General features: G+C 38.0%; 1 protein-coding gene across 2 annotated transcripts in view; it reads right to left on the bottom strand.

Moving 5' to 3' along the window:
• Positions 1-18,229, bottom strand: part of MAF (MAF bZIP transcription factor) — a 55,565-nt gene extending 37,336 nt beyond the window's left edge. The window contains exons 1-2 of one of the 2 annotated variants that reach the window (XM_075281910.1): positions 16,773-18,229; positions 482-542 (exon numbers count right to left, since the gene is read on the bottom strand). In XM_075281910.1, the coding sequence (XP_075138011.1) occupies positions 509-542; positions 16,773-17,866 (1,128 nt within the window). In that variant the 5' untranslated portion in view covers positions 17,867-18,229 and the 3' untranslated portion in view covers positions 482-508. Of the gene's footprint in view, positions 1-481; positions 543-13,179; positions 14,944-16,772 lie in introns of those variants that run through there. The other variant, XM_075281911.1, reaches the window with a different exon arrangement.
• Between the last annotated feature and the right edge of the window lie 4,903 nt (positions 18,230-23,132).

The raw sequence follows: 23,132 nt of genomic DNA, 5'->3' as shown, positions 1-23,132 counted from the left end.
ATGTATACTGAAATATATATATATATATATATATATATATATATATATAATCAAATACGACTTATTCTACCCTATGGCCTTGTGTAGACGCTTTTACACATCCTACTTTTTATGGATCTCAATAAGAGCCACATAAACCAACACCCATGTGTGGATTCCTAAAGAAACATACAGGATTTGCAAATAGATCTGTTAATATTACTTTATGTCATAAAATTCACCCCCAAAATTTAAGAGACTAAACCCCCCACAGAAACACAGTGTACAGCGGAGACACAGAATACATGTTCTGCTTCATTGAACTTCCCTTGATATGTGTTAGTTATATTTCCCCACCTCTTGTGCTTTCCTGTTTGTGAACCTTTCTACTCTGCTCTTGTTATAGCACTTTAGTGCATTCAATAGCTATTTGTTGAGAGACCTGTGCCGGGTGCCCTTCTTATTTCTTTTTCCAGGCTCAGAATGTAAAGTGAACACGTACCTTTTGAACTTCAGGCATCAACGATTTTCACATCACCGATGTGGAGGATTCCCGAGTGTACCTGGGCGAGCGGATATATCAAAAGAAACAAGAGTTCATGAATATTCACGACTTAATACAGAGAGATCCCACACTTAAAGCAACTAAATACACTGATTGTATCTTGTCTTGTATTATAAAACATTTATACGACGCACAACGCATGGAATAAATCTACGTTAACTGCTTCACTGCCTTTCCTGAGTGGTGTTATATAAGGGACAGTTTTCATACGCAGCACTGCAATATTTCTCATTTGTTGTGTATTATGTAAGTTTTGCATGAACTAATAAGAAGCAAATCATAATGTACCATGTTACTACAAATGTGTGACTGGTGGACAGCTAGAGAACAACCCATATACCACATACCAATAGAAGACAGACTGATAATTAGACATGGGCTGAATGTGTAACTTTACATAACTTATTGTGATTAGATACATTAGATTAGATACATTAGAGTTTGTCGTAGCTTTGTCACTCATATATAGATAAAATCATACAAATTATCTTTTTACACTAAAATGAATAGAGAATACATATTATACATAAATAGATAGATTGAAAGGTAGATAGATAGAGATTTACATAGGTAATCAGATAGATAAATAGATAATCAGATAGATAGATAACGACATAGATAATTATATAGCTAATTAGATAGATAGATACATAATTACATAGTTAATTAAATAGATCTATAGATGATAGATAGATAGATAGATAGATAGATAGATAGATAGATAGATAGATAGATACTGTGATCCCGAGGTTGTGACTATGCACAACTCAAAGCAACTAATCAAGTACTATCTTACATGTAATGACCGAGGCTTATAAGAACATACACCTGGTGGAGCTATGATACAGTATGGACCTTCATAATGAATATTCGACAGGTCATACTTCATCAGATGGATGCTGTGGACACTTCATCTTTCATGGTCAGGTTTTACATCACTCTCACAATTAGTGTGGAGCGAGACTTGCACGTAGGGAACACGCCTTCCTATGTGCGCCTTCCTATGTTGCATTTTGATGAAGACCACAACACCTTCGCTTGATTAAACTAAAGCCATATGAATATGTTTATGGAGAAACGATAGGCTGAAAATGATATCTAGCTCTACGTTAAGGTGTCACTTCAAGATTTCCTCTCTCCAGATCCTAGTGCATGTTATTTTTGGAGCATACGTTCAGGGCTGCCTTAAATGCTACTCTTGGCCCAGTGCCCAGGATCTCTTAAAGTAGATGACATTTTTAGACATTCGGTGTCATTTTCCTCAATATGACCTCTACTTTCATGCCAGGGATGAATCCATCCTGTTATTAATGCATTCAGTTTCATGAGGGAGGAAAAAAAGAGACGCTATTCAATTTTCACACCTGAACAGAGTCCAAAAAAATCCTAGTTTGCTCCTGTTATCGTTAGGTTGATGAGGAGTTTGTGTCTCACTTTACAAGACTGCAAGTCATCAAAGACCCCCGAGAAATCTATTCATGTATAACCAATAATCACAGGACTATTGGGGAGACTTCAAAATCTTCGACTAGACATCAATGTGTCCAATGACTTCACATCCTCAGGTTTAGTCACCAAAATACATAGTGACATCAAAGTATTGTAATGTTTCTCAACCAAGACCCAAGGACCAAGCCTGACACCATAGAAAACAAATCATAGAAGCTACATACCATAAAAGAAGCCTCTGTAATTTCATAGGGCCCATCGCTCTGGTTGGCCCCATCCCATTTTCTCATGGGCATAATTGCATAACCTAATCTCTCCAAAATCATTGCAATTCTATCAAACATTGAACCTTCCATCAGCCTTGACACGCCTCCTACAACACATGGGATAAAACTAAGCAAGGGCTTTCTGTTTTTGGAGTCATGTGTATTAAGTTTTTGCTATGCACATGCAAAAGCTAGATCTCTCAATGTATGAGCTGTACATAAAGCCCTGAGATATGAGATTTTATGCCACTGGAAATAAATATTTTATTTAATATTTTTATTTCTATTTTTCTGTGGTGGGTGTTTGGTGGGTAGGTTTGAGGAGGCAAGAATACACAAAGAGAGCGATGTGAACACAGCCTAACCCACACCATTGTAATACTAATACTAAAAATTCCAGCACATAGACTGTAATGAGTAAGCTGCCATAAATAAGTGTAGTCATATAACTAATGGTGAGCTAAATGGAAATAATGAAATATATAAAGGAGAGAATGGGAGAGAGAAGGATTGCGATAAAGAGAGAGATGGGAGATGGAAAGTAAGAGAGACAGAGGGAAAGGAGAAAGTTGGAGGGATGGAGAATAAGAGAGCCAAGGGATTTTTATGTCCGCACACTGTGCTTGTATGAAGAGTTGTTTCAGCAATCATCACCCCATGCAAACCGCCTCTAAGAGATAGAAACAAATCTATAAAAAAGAAGTAACAAGTTGGACCAATATTAATAAAAAATCATGACATACTATTAATAATCTCCACCATTGCACTGCAATCTTAAGAATGCTATATAATAACAGTGTAAGAAATAACAATACGATAAGTATACATTACATTTACACTTCACTACACTACAGTCTTTATAGCACCGTGGGTTCTCATTTATTATAATTACATATAACAGGTGCCATGACTGGACATTTTAATATTTGTTTTCTTAAAAATTCATCAAGAGCCGTCACATGTGACTTTATTATATTTTATCTCAATGACCGGTCGTTTCAGTTGATTGTCAACCAAAGAATGAGCGAGCATGTCCATAGCGGAGAATCACAAATCATCCACGTAACGCACTCCCAAGAAATGACTGAAAATACGCTACATCACGTTGTATGCAGTGTGTGCTATGCCAGGGGCCTGTAAGTGATTGTTATTGGGAACAAATGTAATTTATATCACTTGATCTTTTATATTATACATTTAGATGGATCAGTCTCTGCTAATACAAAATGGCATTAAAGAACCACCATTTTGCAGATTTAGCAGTGCTGAATTTTTTATTTTACTGTGTTACAGTCAAAAGAAGCTACTGATGTACACAATGAGTTCACACAAATGACAAACTCAGTTCTGCTGTATCTGGCAAGATCTGCTACATTGGTACATTGAAACGTCTTGACTCCATAACCCTGTTAACCTTAAGGAAGAGCTTTCATTTATCTAGGTGGTAAATATGTTGTAGTCAACAGATGTTTGCAAAGCTGATAGGCCAGCTGTCCTGACTGCCCCCATACATCTGGATAGACATCTGTTCATCACATCAGACCCCTGTGGTCTCTCCACTGGAGACTGTAAAATTATTAATAAAGTGAAGATTTTCCCCAATTTTCCTGGAGGCTCCTTAAATTTTTTATTGTCACAAAATAATTCAATATACTCTCGGGGTTACCCATAAAAATTTGGTTGTAGTCAATAAGACAGTTATAAAGATGGTCCACAGACAGCCTTTCCTTTCTATACTGGATAGTATGGTCATGGATGATATTTCAATGACCACCCTGCTTTCTAGAAGTCCCAAGCACTGGATAGTTCTGCTCATCCATATAGTTGGAATCAGGGCTGTGGAGTCAATAGACCAACCACCAACACCAACGCCTCCATTTTGGCTCAATTGTGACTTCTGATCCAACAATGGCTCCTTCATAAATGGTTGACAACCATGGTCAGACAGAAACAGCAAAGTTCCTCAAAAAAGCTAGTGATTAGATTAATATGAATTATTGTATAAGTAAAAATAATTATTAATTTTATTGTGATGCCGGAGTCAGTAACTTTTTTTTCCCTACTCCACCTAAAACTGGCCCCAACTCCACGACTCCAAGGTCTAATTTCCATGGACAAGCCTCTATAATGATGTCATTATACTACTCTCAATTCTCATTATTAATTCTAAACTTAATATATAGGCTAAGTTTAAGGAGGAGCAAATATTTTATTTTATACTTGGATGTGAATAGGAAAGATTTTTTTTATTCTCACTTGGAGATGTAACTCAACGACATTCACAAAATATCCAACGCCTCTGCAAGCATGAGTGAGATCTGTTCCAATGATCATGTTTCATAGTTTCTATAGAGTAGTGGTGGCCAAACTCAGTCCCTGAGATCCCTGAACAATGCACATGAACTGAAAAACACATCCTTCTGGTGCATCTTTAGGATCAGATTTGACCAGTAGCGTAGTAGAGAAGACGGGTGACATTAATATATATCAGGAACGTTATAAAAACATCCTGAGACAATAAAGATAATATACTAGGGGCTGTCTGATAACTACTCACCAACCAGTCAAGATCTTCTCTGCTACCTATACAATGTAACCTGAGAAAAATACTCCTGAAGAAGGCCAAATACACTTACAAGGATTTTCCCACAAACATAACCAGATTTACATATGAAAACAATTAAAACGTAAACATTTTTAAAATTACTAGTAATTAAAAGTTCCCGCATTCATTGTAATATGCATTGGCAACGGATGAGAACAAAAGATTGTCACTTCTAAGAGGATTTGAGAAAATCTTTAAAATTCTACAAAATTACGTATAATTACTTATACTTCAAAAATGTCTAACAATTTAAATGCAGCTATGTTAATGGGAAAACCCCTTTAAGGTGAGGTTAGGAGCACATAGGCAAATGACTCTTTGTTGTCATAGAACAATTTTTTCTATGTCTTTTGTAAAAACCTTAAACCTATTTTGATACTGCAATAGATGGGAGTCCTGTCCCCGGGACCCACATCAATAAGCCCACAAAGAACACTATCGTTCTGATGGATCTAACATACGCACGCACAATAAGAGCAGTCTACTGATACCAATGGGAACGGAATGGTATCAGTAGGTGGTGTAAAGCTTAAATTCTTGTGCTGTGGTACTGCAGGGAATATGAGTTTCATTGAGCGTCCATCAAGTTGGACATCAATTTATTCTTACCGGGAATTTACATGAATTACTGGATTCTTACATCAATTTTATATATTTGAAAAAGGGCACTGTTTTGCCCAAAACGCGTAGCGTGTTATGCTTCAATAAAGACTTTTTAACTGGACCAGCGCTGGTTCCTCCATTTTTGTGGGATTCAGCCAATCACTGGATCAATTTATTCTTAGGAGGTCTATACAACAAAATGGATAGTGTAAAGTGGACACCCCCTTTAAGTTCTGGATGTTGTGATTGCAGAATGTTCCAACAGAGATATTTTCACTCATCCGACTAAACATTCTGATCTGAGATACACTGACTTAGCTAAATGCTGCAGTGCTGTACAATAGAGCAACTTCATTATATACTGAATCAGATTACAGGCCTTTAGGGGGGAAAAAGCAAATAGGTGGTGTGAAAGACTGAATAGAGACGATTACCTTACCATCCTATCCAAACATGCTTACACTCTCTGGAAGATGTTATTTCCTTGCAATGTTCCTCATGAGATTCACTATTCCCCAACCGAGGCTAGTCAGCATCAGGCATTTAATTAACAAGTCATCATATACCTCTCTCCTCATTTCATGGTGCGCGTTTACTGCCAGTCAGGCCTTCAAGGCAACACGCACTCTGGGGTTAAATCCGAAAACATCCAGGTCTACGCCTCAGCTGATTGACACGGCTGATCCACGACTAGGTATAGCAAGCAAATGTGAAAACTGCAGCTAAGGTTGTGATACTCAGGGGCAGATCTGGAAATCTCCTAGGAAACCTATAGAAATAGTAGACGTAGTATGGAGTCAATTACAACAATTTGCAATTTGAAGAAAAAATCAGGAGTTTACTTAAAGATTCGCTCATCTCAACTATAAGGGCTTGATCAAGTTATAACAATAGTAGGGGTCAATGTTTATTCAGTTCCGCCCACCACCCCTCCAAATTACATGAGCACACTACTAGTCTACCATTTATAGCATTGCCTTACAATTCTAGTACTTAGTAAGATGTAGATTAAATATGGAGTCATTATCGGAACAAGACAACCAGAAGTCCAATAATCTAGATAAACAGTATTTCCAGATTACCGGATGTCGCCAATGTCTGATGGGTATACAGGGAACTCACAGCAACACATCCAGCAGTGTGAAGCCATTCTAGTTGCCCGTCTGACACTGGCTGGCAAAATAAAGGATTTTACATGATGGGTTTATGTTTTTTATTATTATTTGTCACTTTTTTTTTTTTATAACTCAAGTTATGGTAAGATAAATACTGAATAATATTGCCAGCTATCTTAGCATACAGTTTCAGGCACAGTTGCAATGAAGAAATTCTTTAAAAAAAAAAAGAAAAAAAATTGGGAATAATGATAAAAAAACAGCAGATAAAAACAATGAGGCATACTGTTTCTTTTTATTGCCTACAAGAATGACTTAATGTCTATTCACACACAGCAGATTTGTTACAAACATTTCAAGGACTGTATCGTTCATCTGAATTGGGCAGAAATCCATGTGTTTGCCAAAAGAACCCTATTCATATGAATGAAACTGTGTTTCTGTCACAGAAATCTGCCACGTGAATTTATCCTTCCTTCTAATTCCACTCGCTCCACTTTTATTATATATCCATACTATACACATGAACCCCAGGAACTGTCACCTAATCCTAGGAAGGAGGCATTCGCGTACGGGAAATAGCGTATATTAAAGGTTACGAAATAGGAGACAAATTTGTTACGGAAACTTGTCTCGCTTTGGAAGACAAATGCCGAAAGGTAGTTTTCGGAATATTGTACATAAAATATGTATAAAGAATATAAATGACTATTTTATATACAGAGAAGAATATACAGGTCATGAAATAAATAAGATTTTATCAAAAATGTTAAACCTGAAGATTTTTTGTTTCTTTCACCTCCATAATAAACCTGTCTCAGCTCCTAAAATATTTCACTGTAAGAATCATATCGTGTTCATTTCAGTGTATGCCTATACAATGGTACAATGGCATATGACATAAAGTAGATATCATGCATGCTTTATACTATACCCATAACTTTATTTCTAGCTCATTTACACGAGACTCGAGTATTTTTCAAATTACCAAAATATCCCTCCTTATTGTTAAAAAAATATATTATGAAATAAATAGAAACATATTAAAAAAAAACATATTAAAATTTAAAATAATTAATTATAAATAAGAATATTTGTATCATTTTACCTCTACTAGGGACAGTTTATGAAAAAAATCAAATGTATGTTAATATTATTTATTTTGCCTACTCCATACCATATAAACTTTGTAATATTATAATAGAATTTAAGAGGGAAAAAATATTCCGCCTCTTTGATTTTTTTTTGTCATAAGTAAATAATTTAAAAAAATTCTAAATATTAAATAGAAGAAAGTTCTATCTGTAAATGGGAGATCAGGGGTGAAACGTTGCCTCTCTTATTCGCATTATAAAAGAAAGTTGTCTGCAGATGAATAATTATCAAGAAACATATGTGCTCCTTAGTGTGTGACAGTGTGACCTTGCCAAGCCTACTAAAGCTGCCAGTGTGACAGTGAGGATATAATCCACAGAAAGTGTATTGAATCTTTAAATAGGGGAACACCTTGTAGACCTGCCTGCTGAAAATCTCATTATGTGTTAAATTCTGCTTACCTCCAGTTTGCTGTAAATTAGCCTTATACATATAGCCATGACCCCTTCCCCTTTTCCCATGTTGCTCACTCAAGATGTTCACATGGATTTTCTGTTGACTCATCCAACAGAGGAAAAAGAGTGTGTATATATATATATATATATATATATATATATATATATATATATATCATAACTATGCATGTATATATATATATGTATGTGTGCATGCACCAACATATACATATGCCATCGTCTGAAAGGAAATGTGATTCACAGATTAAGCTACCGCTATGTGGTCCCTCTTAAAGATGTATTTCAGGCCTAATGGCAGGGTGCAGTGTTAACCCAATTTCCTTTTAAGATTAAAATCGCACTGATGGGGTGACTGCTTACTTCAAGTAGCTTGAAGAGAACGCCTAGTTAAAAACAAACAAAAAAAATACAAAACTAAAATGAAAAATAAAAAACTATAGTTAGACAGAGAGCGAGAAAGTGGGAGACTCATAGACTAGTAGATTTCTCTATCCCCTTTGTAAACATATACTAATATCATATTGTGTACAATGATCAGTATACAAGGAGCATACTGAGCTCTCCCTCATTGGTACACACTGGTCCTTCTCTTTCCTTACCTTTACTTTGGGCTTGAGATATACCGAGAGAAAACTTTCGTGCCATTCTGTAAGTGTAATGTAAGTAAAGCAAAGGTTTTTTGAAACCAAGAAAAGTAAGGAAGGTCATATCTGCATTATCATCAATGGAACCATAAGCAATGGCAAATGGCATGACCATTTTACCACAAAACCCATATTTTGAAGTTTTACATTAACAATTTTTTTCCAGAAAAATTTCTTTCCAGAATCCACTATACAATGTTACAAATCCAGTATAAAAATGGCAGCCCTCTTCCTTCTCTCCTGTAGAAATCAATATGTAATCCATTAAAATGCTTGTGCTGAGGACACTTGATACACACAGCCAGAAGCGAAGGGATATTGTCAACTCATAGTCCCTAATTCTTCCCTAGCCTTTTCAATGGTCCAATGCATACTTTGGACTTCTGATATCGGAAGTGTATGTATACTAATGTAGGCCAGCACAATGACATACCCCAATCTCCTAATCCTATGGGTCAAATGGGATGGGATATACTGAAAATACAAAAAGTTACAGAAATATAGGTAATAGTAGAAGACATTTTTACATTGACTCTGAATCTGTATGAATTCCCAAGGTATGGGCCTTATAGCCACTGACCAGTCTTTTTCTATATGTAATATAGCTTTGCTATACGTAAAATAAATAAGACATAAAAATAATCAATAATAATAATTTGGGTTCCTTTAAAATACTTCAATTTGCTATTTTTGTGACCAATATGGCCACCCCGATTAAAACTATATCTGGATTTTTCCCCATAATGTCGGTTTCGCACTATAGGTGATGTGGTACATAAGGATTCACCGGAGTATATATATTCCTAGTGTCTTCTACTATGATCTACCATCATCTATTATTCACATACGATAAGAAGAACACTTGTTGTAAATCACGCTTTCTAGGCTTTATAGGGTGTTAGCTATGTAGATGAAGCTCCTTATCGGAGGCCAGGGCTAGGCTGCTGTATACATTTGCTTATCAATTATTCTAATGGATATATAGAGTAATTATACACAAAAAGAGAAAATGCAATATCTATATGTGGCCCAGACAAAGGGACGAGAGGGTGCGGTGAATTGAATAAAGCATTAAACAACCTGGCTGTCTGATTCGGCAGCTACATATCTCTCTGTACGTTCCATGTCATCTGGCTAATATTAATCTCTGGCTTGTCGAGAGCTTGCCAGATACTTCCCCGTATAAAATAAATATTGGATTCATTTATGGCTACTTTTAACAGGCTTATATTGGAAAATATTGAAGTAGCAACATCATTAAAAACCTATTTATTAAAATAATTTAAATTATTTCTAGGTAAGGAAGAAGAAAATAATTTAAAATGAGAAACCCTAACTTTTTTTGTGTTAAGAAAATGAAATATTTTTGCACAAAGTAAAAAAAAATTCACAAAGACATAAAAATGAATATAGTATTGAGAAATATTAAGGCGACTCAAATTATGATAAAAAATAAATTTAGTTTTGTTTGCTTTAAAATTTGCAGGAATTTTTTTCTTAATATTTATTTATTTTTTTCCACTTTAATGTGCAAAACTGTTCCCCAACAGCTGCATAGGGCTCAGAAATATGTCTGTTTGCACAAAATAAATAAGAAATGTTATTTCTGTGGCATTAACTTGGACGCTTTCCAGGCCTTCTATGCAGGTGTCGCTTAACAGGAGTTAAAATTAACAACTTTAGAGTTATGTTATATAAAAAAATTAAAAAAAAATGTAAAAAAATATTAGAAAAAAAAAATCTAAAAGGATTTCCTTTCAAATCACACTTTACTTAGAGGATAGCAATCTGTGGCATTTGAAGAGATATTTCTAATGTACCCTATACATAATTTACTAAGTCGGTACAGGAAGCGGGGAGTATCTGATACTGCATTTGCGTTCAAGGATATATTTCTCAAATATTATGAATGATTTGACATCAAAGGCTAAAATGCTACATACAAAATACTGTGGTAAGTAACAGATGTCTTGCGGGATATTTTTGAAAGGCGTGCTTGTGTTTATGTTAAACCAATACGTATATCTATATGTGTGTGCATGTGAATGTAACTTGTTGTTACACCTGCTTGATCAGGATACCATACCGATGGAGCAATGTAGATGCTGTCTAGTAAATAGAAACCTATGTTAATAGTTTGAAGTCACATGCAGCAGATGTAAAAAAGTAAAAAAAAAAATTCTGTTCCGTGTATCTAAATAGTCCTTGTATAAAACGTATGTGCTTGTGGCTAAAACAACCGACAAATCTGCGGCATGTGAATATACATGAACAGAAGGCCCTATGGAGAGGCTATAGCCGCCCCATTGTTAGCGCACAGCAGGAAACAGTTAAATGATTTCCTACCTTTTGGAAGGGTCACGTATTAATTGCTTTCTATGAAAACTGAGAAATATAATTAGTGGCTATCACAGATAGGTTGTATCATGGGTGACAATACAATGGAACAATGTTCTTCTACGCCCCTTAGTTTAGGACTCCTGCAATGGCAAGGTGACAATTCAGAAGGTTATGATATTTACAATATAATGTGAAATAACATATATCGATCCCATATCTGCCTGCCGTATGGTTATTAAGTATGGTGTGTCATTACATATGTACATGACACTAAGCATCTCCCTGTTGTCATTGAAGACATGTCCTCTGCTGGGACATCACTAAGTAGAACTGTGTGATTGAGAACTGTAGAAAAATCTATAAAGATTTCATAACATATGCAGATGTAGCAGAGCTGAACTTGTTGGCAGTTAACTCTATAGATATGCATGGTATGGGTTGTAGCAACTCTCTGCAGTCCTATGCAAAACTACACAATACGCATCATGATATGAAACTCAGCAATGCTCCATCTACATAAGTAACCATATAAATGTAGCCCTTATACCACAACTGGGGTTGCACGGTTTAAGAACAAAGAGTAGGTTCATTTTAGGTAAGGTGCACAGTATGCTTTGCAGATGTTGCATATGACTTCCCTATAGACCTATATATACTACCCAAAGCTGATGCCAATCACTACAGAGTGCAAAATCCTAAATAATGATAAAATATCACAATGTCTTGATCCTGAACACTGCTATACGCTAGGTGTATACTATACTGGCAATCATCCCTATAGCTTGTACACATCTACAATTATATATACATCCATGCACAAGACTTAACCACCTGCCTGATATAATAGACCTACAGTATAAATAGCCATGTATTTTGCTTGTTTTAAAGAACTATTGAAGGGTTAAAAAGTAAAGTCATCTAAAGGAAGGAAAATATTTTACAATTGTATGTACTTAAGATAAGAGATAGCAATAGAGGAAACTCAGTCATAGCTTGTGAGATGAGGGGGGAAGATGTCTGGAGAAATGATCATACTCTGTTCTCGATATTAAGAACCAACATATACAGTAAGACATATTGCAAAGACCATTGTGTGAATGGATCTCATCTGGGGTTTTGCTGTGGTAACTCAGGGGTTAACACCGTCATTGTTTTATTGCAGCACTAAAGACATTACCCTTCTATGTGCTCCAAAATGTGGACATCACAAATGTTATAATCTGGGATCAGATAAAGCTACACTATAACATTTAACCCCTGCTAACCCATACATGTGGGTTCAATGAACTGGCATATTTCTAAAAATAAAAGCGGAAAAAAAACTCTGAACCATCACCAATAAGAGGTCACCAGATCTCTATTTATCCTTCGCCTAAAGATTTACTAGAATATGAACCTATATTAACTAGAATATGGATCTCTAATCATTATCCAAACAAACGCTTTACTACAAAGGGTCAGGTGTCAAAGGGCATTGGCTCTGGGATCAATCCGGGACCAATGGCCACTCTAGTATACAAATACACTGGGTGTTCATAGAAAATGATCTAATACGTTGGACATAATACATTTTTCTTACGCCTGTATGTTTATGTATACTCTGATATAGGCTCATATCTTCCCATACAGTAAGATCTGCTACATCAGTAGATTGATAGGTGATCATGACACTAATTACTATCACGGCTTTGTCACTGAATATTCTATCACTAACAAAATTGTGCGTTACACGAGAGACACAATGTGCTTGGCCGCAAATAGGATTTTTATTAAAAATAAATTAATTTAATTTAAAAAAATGGATAGGTTGTTTTGTACAGGGAGCGCCACGGTATTCTGACCCAATCAGAATAGTGACCAGAAAATAGACAAAAAAAAATATAAAAAAAAAATATATAAATTTTTGTATATATAATAAAACTTCCAATCCCAAAATATAACACTTGCTACTTAGTCAACCGCATAAATTGAAGTATTTTTCACACCAGCCTCCATTGTTAATACAAATTCACCTCCTATAGAAAATATACATCCAAGCCCAGTACAGAATCAAAAACTGCAGTTTATTATTGTAGATTATTTTTTTCTTTTGATATGACCATAGAAGTGAAATGACAGAGCACAAAATACAACACATGTCGTTAGTAACTCAAAATATAAAACAATTTTGCACAGCAAAATATAGATAGGAAAAAAAATAACATAATAGCTGACACGTATTTAAAATCTATTATGGTAACTATTTGTAAAAGACGTGTTATCAGTCCCTGATAAGAAGATTTTTTTCCTGGTTATTGCCTTTAAGACTTGTGGAATTTGTGAAGCTACAGAAAATCCAGTTCTGCACCCCAATATTATACTGTAAATAAAGAAAAACTGCATTGTTTTAAAACCGTGCAGTAATGCCGTTTTCTTCTTGTTTATAACTGCATACATTTTGTATTAGCGTTCTAAACAGTTTTGCATTTTTATTATATGCTTGCAGGTTATATCTTAGTGCAATTCAGTCCCAAATACTTCAATTCTCAGAAAATAAAAAAAAAATTAAAACTTTTTTTTAGTTTTAATGGAAAATACCCCTTACATACATAAGGGTACTTACCCCTTTAATACTTTGGTTTTCTAATACAGTCAGTGGTAAAGCATGGGTTTAACATATACCCAACTTATATGTAAGTTGCAAGCACATGCGTTGAAAACTATCTTAAAAAAATAAAAATAAAAAAAATCCCATGGCGATTTCTAACCCTTCAACATCACAAGAACAGACAACTTAGTGCATCAATCATTGAAAAATGTTCTATAGCTAAAACAGATCTAACTCGTTCCAATGAATCTAGGACATTCCTTAATCTGTAGGATACACTGTAACTGGGCAATACAAATAAAAAGGAACAATATGTACTACAAACCCATAGCATTCCACATTTGATAGAAACCAAATGCAAAAAGGGCGATTTTTTTTTCTTTTTTTTTCAGAAAATAAATTTGCATTAGACTGTCATTAGCTCACAGCATTTAGTCCCAAGACAAGTTACTTTCATAAGACATCTCTCTTTGTCATCATTCTTAATTTTGCCAGATTTAAATAGGAAATTCCATTCTGTCACCGTGGAAGGACAGCAATCAGTGCATTCACATAATAATAATAACAATAATAATAATAAAATAATAAAATGGATGTTTTTGCATATTTCTGAAAAGCAGTTTGTTTGTCTTTTTTTAATAGCAGATGCAAACTTTATTGGAAGGGGAACTAGGTTGCACTTTTTTGTTTGCAACTCAAAAAAGTGATGAAAAACATAAAAAAAATGAATGTCATGCCATATTTTCCAGAAGTCAATTTTTCCAAGCAAAAAAAAAAAAAAATAAAAAAAAAAATAAAACAAACAAAAAACAAAAATAATAATTATACCGTACATGTCCAGCATGCAGGGCCTTCTTATTAATATAATGTCTCTTTTCCATAAAGTCTTATAACAATTACAGTTCTTTGTTGCCAAGACACAACAGCAAGCGTAATGCATGAGATGAGTATGGGAGTTTAATGGCGGGCCAGTCTCATTCATTTTGGGCCATAAAGTCATATGAAGTTTGATGCAGGCTTCATTTTGGCAGGTTGCTTTATATCATCATCTCCTCTTATATATTTTTGTTTTAGTTCAGCAACTCTCAAATGGATGAATTCAGCGAGATAGTCTAAAAATTCACATTTTTTTATTGCAAGCTCATATGAAGAACTCGGGATGGCAACAATTCTCTGTTTTCTCTCTGGCTTTGACACAGCAAGCTCATAAACTCATGACCTTAAAAACAAAACAAATAGGAAGCGTAAAGTGGATGATAAATTTCAAAGTGCAGTCTTCATATGAGTGCAGAGGGTTTACATGGGTGCAAGGCAAGCATGGGGAACAAAGTGATCACAGAGAAGTTCATGCAATCTTCATATCTCCCATATTATAGCAGATTACTCCAAACATTCCCCTAACCTTTTATAGCAACTCATTAAACTATATAACTTTAAAGCAGCAATATGATATTTGCAATGCCATGTATACATACACACACACACTGTATATGTATATATATATACACACACACACACACACTTCAATGGTGTGGGCCACCAAGGTAACCATACTGAGTAAACCAAGGTATAGCCCCTTCTGCATAGTAATTAAACATGGGAGTATGAATTATAACTTCCCTATATCACTTTGTGCACCAAGGAGCAAAACAATATAAGATGTAATAGTATAGTTGTATAATCCAATGCATGGGTAAACTTTTCTGCATGCTAAGTGACATAAGAGGGGCAGATCTATGACAGGCCACTGGCACAGGACATATAGGAGTGATACACTGAGGACAATGAAAAATGAATAAAATGCATAAAAGGTATAAAAAAAAATCCAAAAACTTTCCTAAATTACATAAAAAGGAAGGAATATGGGCTGAAGGAACCTACAGAGCAGCTTCAGAAGAGGGTGTGTGTTTAGGACAAGATGGTAGATAAAGTTGGCCATACGCAGGATGACTGTCATAGTGACCAAAAAATATTACTCAGCTCCAATGGTGTGAAGGACTGTGTAAGATCCTAGATGTCAGTGAAGATATCTTTCTAACATTATGCACAGTCTTGTCAGTCTTATGAGATACATTCTATAAAATATATAGGTGTAAGATTTGTAGGTGGGAAGCATATCCATTTTAGATTGCTTTTGGTTGCATGAACTAGTTATTAAGCCCCATGTATGGCCATGACTTTTAAAGAAGATCCCTCAGCCAGTCCCCTGAAGTCATAGGACATTCGAGGGGGTGATTTCTAACAAATATGAATAAAATACATTACTACATGAAAATAAGGAGGAAGTTGGCAAAACTTCTTAAAGAGACCTCACCTCTGGCATGGTAGGGATGAAGGCACAAAAGATGGAAAAAGCAACTACAGAAAAGTGAGAACCTCAGACAAGCTAGTGATGTGCATGGTGTGGCATGTCCCATACAGAACTCTTATATAGGATGGTTGAGGTGGCATGTGAATTGGCTGATATGTTCTTTTACTTTAGTCCTCAGTTTAGCATGAACTTTGAATACCATATGAGGACCCCTAAGGGATGTGACCTGTCCTGAAAGCCACCCCTGTTTAAGTATGTCCTCCAAAGACTTAGGGCAAGCTGGGTAGTATGTTTTCTCTTAAGATGGTTTCAGGTCTATAACTGAGTTGAGTGGTATAGTCTACTACCAAAGACCCAAAGTCCAATGAGATAATGGTAGCATGTCCCAACTAGGGAGTATGAAATGTCAGACATGCCCTACCAAGTTTACCTTGTGTGCCAACTCCTGACTACTGGGACAGCAGGATAAGATTTTTCGGTCTAATGTGAATGGGGCAACAAGACTTCAAGCCCAGTTTTCCTTAATGACAAGTCCTCCTAGAATCCCCTAGGAATGACATGAGTGGAGTGGCATGGCTCTCCCTAGCAGATTCCAGATGTGATGTGCAGTTAGGTGAAGGTGTAAAGTTGGATGGGCACATGTGCTATGTAGGTGGGATGGCATGTCCTCCCTGCCAACAGCCCATACCCACAAGTTTGTAGCAGGAAGAAAAGTGACTGTCAGAGCTGACACTTACATGAAATACTCCGGAGAGGAAGGGTTGTCACTGTTGGTGGATCCGTTTTCTCTGAAGCCGCTTCCCAGAAGCTTCTCATACTTCTCCTTGTAGGCGTCCCTCTCCCGGAGAAGCCTGGAGATCTCCTGCTTGAGGTGCTCCACCTGCTGTAGCAGCTGGTTCTTCTCGGACTCCAGGACGTGCCTCTGCTGCACCCTCTTGAACCTGCAGGACTGTGCATAACCCCTATTCTTCAGGGTCCTCCTCTTCTGCTTCAGCCGGATCACCTCCTCCTTGCTCACCCCCCTGAGCTGTCGGTTCAGCTCCCGCACCGACATGGTGACCAGCTGCTCGTCCGAGAAGCGATCGTCAAAGTGCAGGTGGTGGTGGTGGTGGTGATGGTGGTGGGGCTGCTGGTGCAGACCCCCGACCACTGACGATGAAGAAGAAGCTGGGGAGCTGCTGCTTCCTCCACCGCCTCCTCCACCACCACCTCCTCCTCCTGCAGGCTGCACCCCGGCCGATCCTCCAGGATGGTGGTGGTGGTGATGGTGGTGGTGGGCACCCCCTGCTGCAGCAGCTGCTATGACTGCAGACACCACGGCAGCTGCAGAGCCCATGTCTTCCCCGGGCATCCCAGCCGAGGATGCATACTGCTGCCCCCTGGCAAAGCCATCGTAGCCCTGGAGCTGCTGCTGCTGCTGGTGTTGCTGCTGGTGCTGCTGCTGGTGCTGGTTGGTGCTGGCGCCTCCTGTGCTGCTGATCAGCGCTTCTACAGCGTCCTCCGGGCTGAACCCCAAAGCCTCCGGGTTGATCTGCTGGGGATAGCCGGTCATCCAGTAATAGTCTTCCAGGTGGCTCTTCTGATCACTCCCAGAGCTGGGACTGGGGGCTGAGAAACTCGGGGAAGGGGGCACCGAGCTGCAAGGCGTGCTCATCGGGGTGGAAGACAGCGATCCCCCGGCGATCAGGCGTCCGCACTGGCTGATGATGCGATCGGTCTCCACCGGCTCCTTTTTCACTTCAAACTTCATCAGATCGAAGTCATTAACATATTCCATGGCCAGGGGACTGGTGGGCAGGTCGGACGAGCTCATTGCCAGTTCTGATGCCATCCTCCTGCTGCTGCTGCTGGGCACAGTCCTCCACAAGGGCTGCAGAGGGGACACCAGGCTGCTCTGGCTGGGCACTGGCACCGCTGGGTGAGCCAGCTTGCTTGCTTTGCCCCCAAATTGCGCTTAGAGAAGGTTGCGCCGATTTTGCGCCGATCACTGCACCCTGGCGCTAATCCTGGCGCACACGGGCATCCCCCCAGCGCTGCAGCCTCTTCTTACAGGCAGGCTACAAGTTTGGCCTCTCTTTAACACTTCATCTTCAAAGTTTTGCACAGAAGTCCCAGGGCTAGCACGGAGTGAGAGGGGCTGGAGGACTGAGGGGCTGGAGGACTGGAGGGGAGCTCCGCTGTCAGGCACGGCCGGGGATTTTCAAGGATCATTCACTTTAAAAGCATTGCTGAGTTTTATAGCTGCTCTGACGTCACCGGCCCAATGGCGAATGGAAGGGGGACGGCAGGCCAATGGGAGCGCGGATCCCCGGGTCTCATTAGCATAATAGTATATAAACTTTACAAGAAGGGGCAGGAGGGGGGGCTGTCAATCAGCGGCGATCAGCTGACTGTCAGCTGGGGCTAACCTGCCTTAACTCTTTGTGCTCCCCTCTGCCGCTACTGTACAGAACAGCACAGGCTATGGCCGCACGCGCTCACACTTAACCAGCTGACTGCCGGCATCATACAATGCAGCAGCGAAAGGGTTACTGTGCGGGACAGATGTGGTAACTCTTCCCTGCCCGGCTCCAGCTGTAAAGTGCTGAACAGCTAAAGGAGACTGAGCGCGGAGGGTCTCCTGGGGTAGGGGGGGAGTGCTGCTGCAGGCTGAGACCCCAACATCTGGGACATGGTAGAAAGTCCTGCTCTGTACCCAAAGGTGTGCATGTCTACTAAGGACAAAGTCAGCTCTGCTACATCTGTATAGACATCAGTGATACAGGAGTCGTTCTACTGCATCTTTGTGCGTGTTGTATGCATGTATATATATATATATGTATGTGCACTGTATATACCTTATGTGTCCAATTGTATGTATATATGTGTACTGTATATGTATGTATATATATATATATATATATATATATAACTTATGTGCCCACTTATGTGTGTCTACTTTATGCATATGCATGTGTGTGCGTACTGTGTACTTATATGTGCATGTATATATGTGTCCGAATGTATATAGATGTATGCATGTTTATATATATGTGTGTCATATATATATATATATATATATATATATATATATATATATATATATCTGCATGTGTTGTATGTATATATGTATGTGCTGAATATGAATGAATATGCCTGTTATAAGATGATATGTATAGACAGATATACGGTATACAGATATAATATAGATGTTCTGCTGCGCACAGCTTCTGATGTTTACATGTACAGGGTGAGTAATGCTGTGTAATACAGTGACTGGTATATGTCTGTATAGAGCTATAGGGGCAATGCTCAGTACCAGAGGGGCCGGCCTGTCCCTCTCTGCTCTCCACACTGTAACTTGATCAATCTTTCTGGAGTTCTCTGCCCTTTGCACTTTCACATTTAAGTTAACTATTTTGTACTTAATCGTGACAAGAAACAGTAACTGAAGCCTCCACTACACAACCAGTCCCTCCTGAAGTCACAGAATAACCTCAGAACTGTAATACAATATATCCAGGTAGAATATAGAAAGATGGAGCAGTGCTGCTATCTATCTATCTATCTATCTATCTATCTATCTATCTATCTATCTATCTATCTATCTATCTATCTATCTATCTATCTATCATCATCTATCATCTATTTATCTAACTATCTCTATCTATCTATTTATCTATTCTATTTCTCTCTCTCTCTCTCTCTCTCTCTCTCTCTCTCTCTCTCTCTCTCTCTCTCTCTCTCTCTCTCTCTCATCTATCTATCCACTATAAAACTGCAGAGCTTTAGTTATTGGTTAAAGGTAAAACTTTGAACTTTTTCTTTTACCCATGGTTAAGTGACTTTTCAGGTTTCATATTTTATCTATCTATCTATCTATCTATCTATCTATCTATCTATCTATCTATCTATCTATCTATCTATCTATCCATCCATCCATCCATCCATCCATCCATCCATCCATCCATCCATCCATCCATCCATCCATCCATCCATCTCTTTCCCTTCTTAGCTGTTTTGAGTACATTCTATGGTTAACCCTTGATTTGCTGACTTGGCACTGTCATATACAGGTGTATATACTAATAACTTTGTATTACTGTCAGTATTACTTGTATACTATTACCACTATACATAACTCCCATGCCTCTGATAAATGATGGTGCCATTAACCCTATATACTATAATTAGCAGTATATACACGTAAGCAAACCCAGCCCTCACTAATACTATATGGGGCTCTGGATTGACCTTCCTTATGTCACTAAATGTTTTCTTTATTGAAAATTGCAATATATTGCTTTCTGTTGGTAACGATCAATAATGTTGTCAATAGGCAGTTGTCAAAGGTTAACGTGGAATTTCCAGTCATGACATTAATGAAGCACGTGAATATCATTCATAAACAAATGTAACTATATTAGCATTGCAATGACATATTATGAATGGGGGATCCTTGGGATATGAGGGGTTAGATGTGACATTTCTTACACATGTGCTGACCGCCCCTACAGCTTCTGCCCTTTTATTCATCCCTTCACTTGCTCATATTGTCTGTGTTTTGTTTGCTGCTGATATTCGGATTTACAAAGCGAATGTGTAGAGTAAAAAGAAGAAAAAAAGCCTTTTTTGAAACTCCACAGTGCCACCTATTGGCCGATAGTGGGATAATTTGACCTTTTTCCAGACTTCACTGTAAAGCAGTTGATCTCAGTAGAGTCCATGAGACAAGCAGGTATTACTGTGAGAGTTGGGGGCTATTGCTTGTATAGTGGAGGCTGCTATGTATTAAACATCTAGCTCGGGATGTGTACAGCACCTAAGCTTATGAAAGGGGTTTAGTTGAATCAAATTGTCTGAATCAAATACTGGGAACACAGCTATTAATAAGAAGGGGAGGATTGTTATTCCTGCTAATAAATTGTCATTTGTACCTTTATTTTTAGGATTCCAGCCATAGGACCCCTACCATTCAGATATTTAACCTATCCTATATTATGATCACTATTACATTGCTCACTGGTGTTCTTACTCAGCTTTCTTAAACCCCTGAATTGGTAGATATGTGTCGAAATCTCACGCTCCTGCAGATGTAGCACCACAAAGCAGTTGTGTCTTGGAAAGTTGGCTAAAAATCCTGTGGGGGCAGTAGTGGCAGCGATTATGGTCACTACCCAGCTTTCCTAGAAACAAATATATTTAGGATACTAGCAGAAAATATAACAGGCAGACACTTCAAAGAGTGGCAGTATCTGATAATCCAGTATTTATCAGGCCCATTGAGGCTGGATTAAAGGAATCTGACTGTATTAAGATCCTTGTTTATATAGCAATTGTCCATTATATTACTAGAGCTGAAGATCAGCTACAGGGACAAGACACAGGAGAAAAAGACAAATGTGCATCCAGTTTCAGTCGTAATACACACACAGTACACAACCAATATATACAATCTCATAGGGTAAGATATAATAAATGCCAGTATTACAATCAAACACTGTGCTTGTTTATTATGACCCATTCCTGGCCTGGATATATTACATGTAGCATATTAGATTATTTTTCTATGTTTGTGTTATACATTGCTACAATATTTTCATCCATATGATAAATAAATAATATATTACATTGCTCTTGAGTCCCTGGTGGTTTGTGCCTGGTTACTCAAGGACAGCTTGTCTGCAGTTTGGCAGTCCTGCCCTTATTGAGTGGGTTATATGATTTCTATTAGGTTTGCATTATCTGTCATGTTTGACATCACTCACATGGCTTACAGTGGTCACATAGTGGCTAGTAATTTAGAGATTCTCACAACTTCTGCACTTTGTCTACAAGGTGATGGCTGGGACACCCTAATACCAGGCAGCTGCCATACTGCTCACTATAACCATATGCAGCATTGTGTCATTACCATGGGCTTTTCTCTAAAATTTCACCCCTCAAATTTGGAAAATCCCATAGTATTGCCATGTAAAAATCATTCATGTGTAGCATGCTGCAGCCTTGTAACTGCTGAAGAGAAACTAAGTACAATGCTTGTCTATCACTGGCAGTTCTCTAGCACAGGATCCCCATTCTCATCATCCGTAGGACCCTGTCTACCCTATGTATGGGGTTAGGATGAAATAAATTTAACAATGTATGGATCTACAAAACAACAGTATGGACCAACCCCTGCCCTGCATATGATCAGTTGCAATATACTTCAGTCCAATAATAGAAGTATATTATGGAGTTGTTATACATGTAATATCCCAATTCCCTAGACACATCTAGACCCCAGTGCAAATCTATCACAGGGCCTGCCTGTTGTGTACCATTATAATACTGGTATGGTGATGATGTGACAGCTGCCTCTGCACCCCCAATAGCTATACCCCTACTCCTCCTGGCTCCGTATACATTGTCTTATGAAAATAATAGGCTCCATGGCTCTGGAGCTGCCACCGATGATTTGGAGGTGAATTAATGGTAATATCAATTGCATTAAAGTTACTTGTAATTCTGTAATAAATGAGATGTCTCTGGTAAGTAAGATTAAGTGCCCTGCAATAAAGTTGTTTATCTGAGAAGTAATTCTGAGAAACCTAACTTCTGTCACTTAGTCATATATTAAACTTACTTCTTGCACATTGCTCTCTCTCTCACTGTGCGTTTTACTATTTATATCCAGTCTGCCCATCCCCCTGCTAGTATAGTGAGCGCTGCTCTTACTGCTCTAGGTCTAGGCTGTAAATTATGGCTCCCATTTGAATAAGATCCCTGGAGAATACTTTAAGACGGCCATACACATTAGAGATTAGTCAGTTGCCTTATGGACACTTGGTCATTGACTAGACTATTGTACTCCAACTTGTAGATCTCCAGCTGCTGCAAAACTCTACAACTTGCTCATGGCATGTCAGGGCATTCTGGGAGTTGTAGTGTGGAAACTGCTGGAGAATTAGGTTTGGCTATAGGGGGTGCAGAGGTACCTGTCAGACCCAAGTGACTGCCAAGATGACATTAGTATTATACATGACACATTGGAGATAGGGGTCCCTTTTGTAGATTTTGCAGTAGGGCCCAGTAGCTACATGCCATTCTTCCAAAGCAATAGTTTGAAGACCATTGAA

The sequence above is a fragment of the Leptodactylus fuscus genome, chromosome 7 (assembly GCF_031893055.1).
Source record: "Leptodactylus fuscus isolate aLepFus1 chromosome 7, aLepFus1.hap2, whole genome shotgun sequence".
In the NCBI taxonomy this organism is placed as follows: domain Eukaryota; kingdom Metazoa; phylum Chordata; class Amphibia; order Anura; family Leptodactylidae; genus Leptodactylus; species Leptodactylus fuscus.
This window is presented reverse-complemented; position numbering and strand designations above follow the sequence as displayed.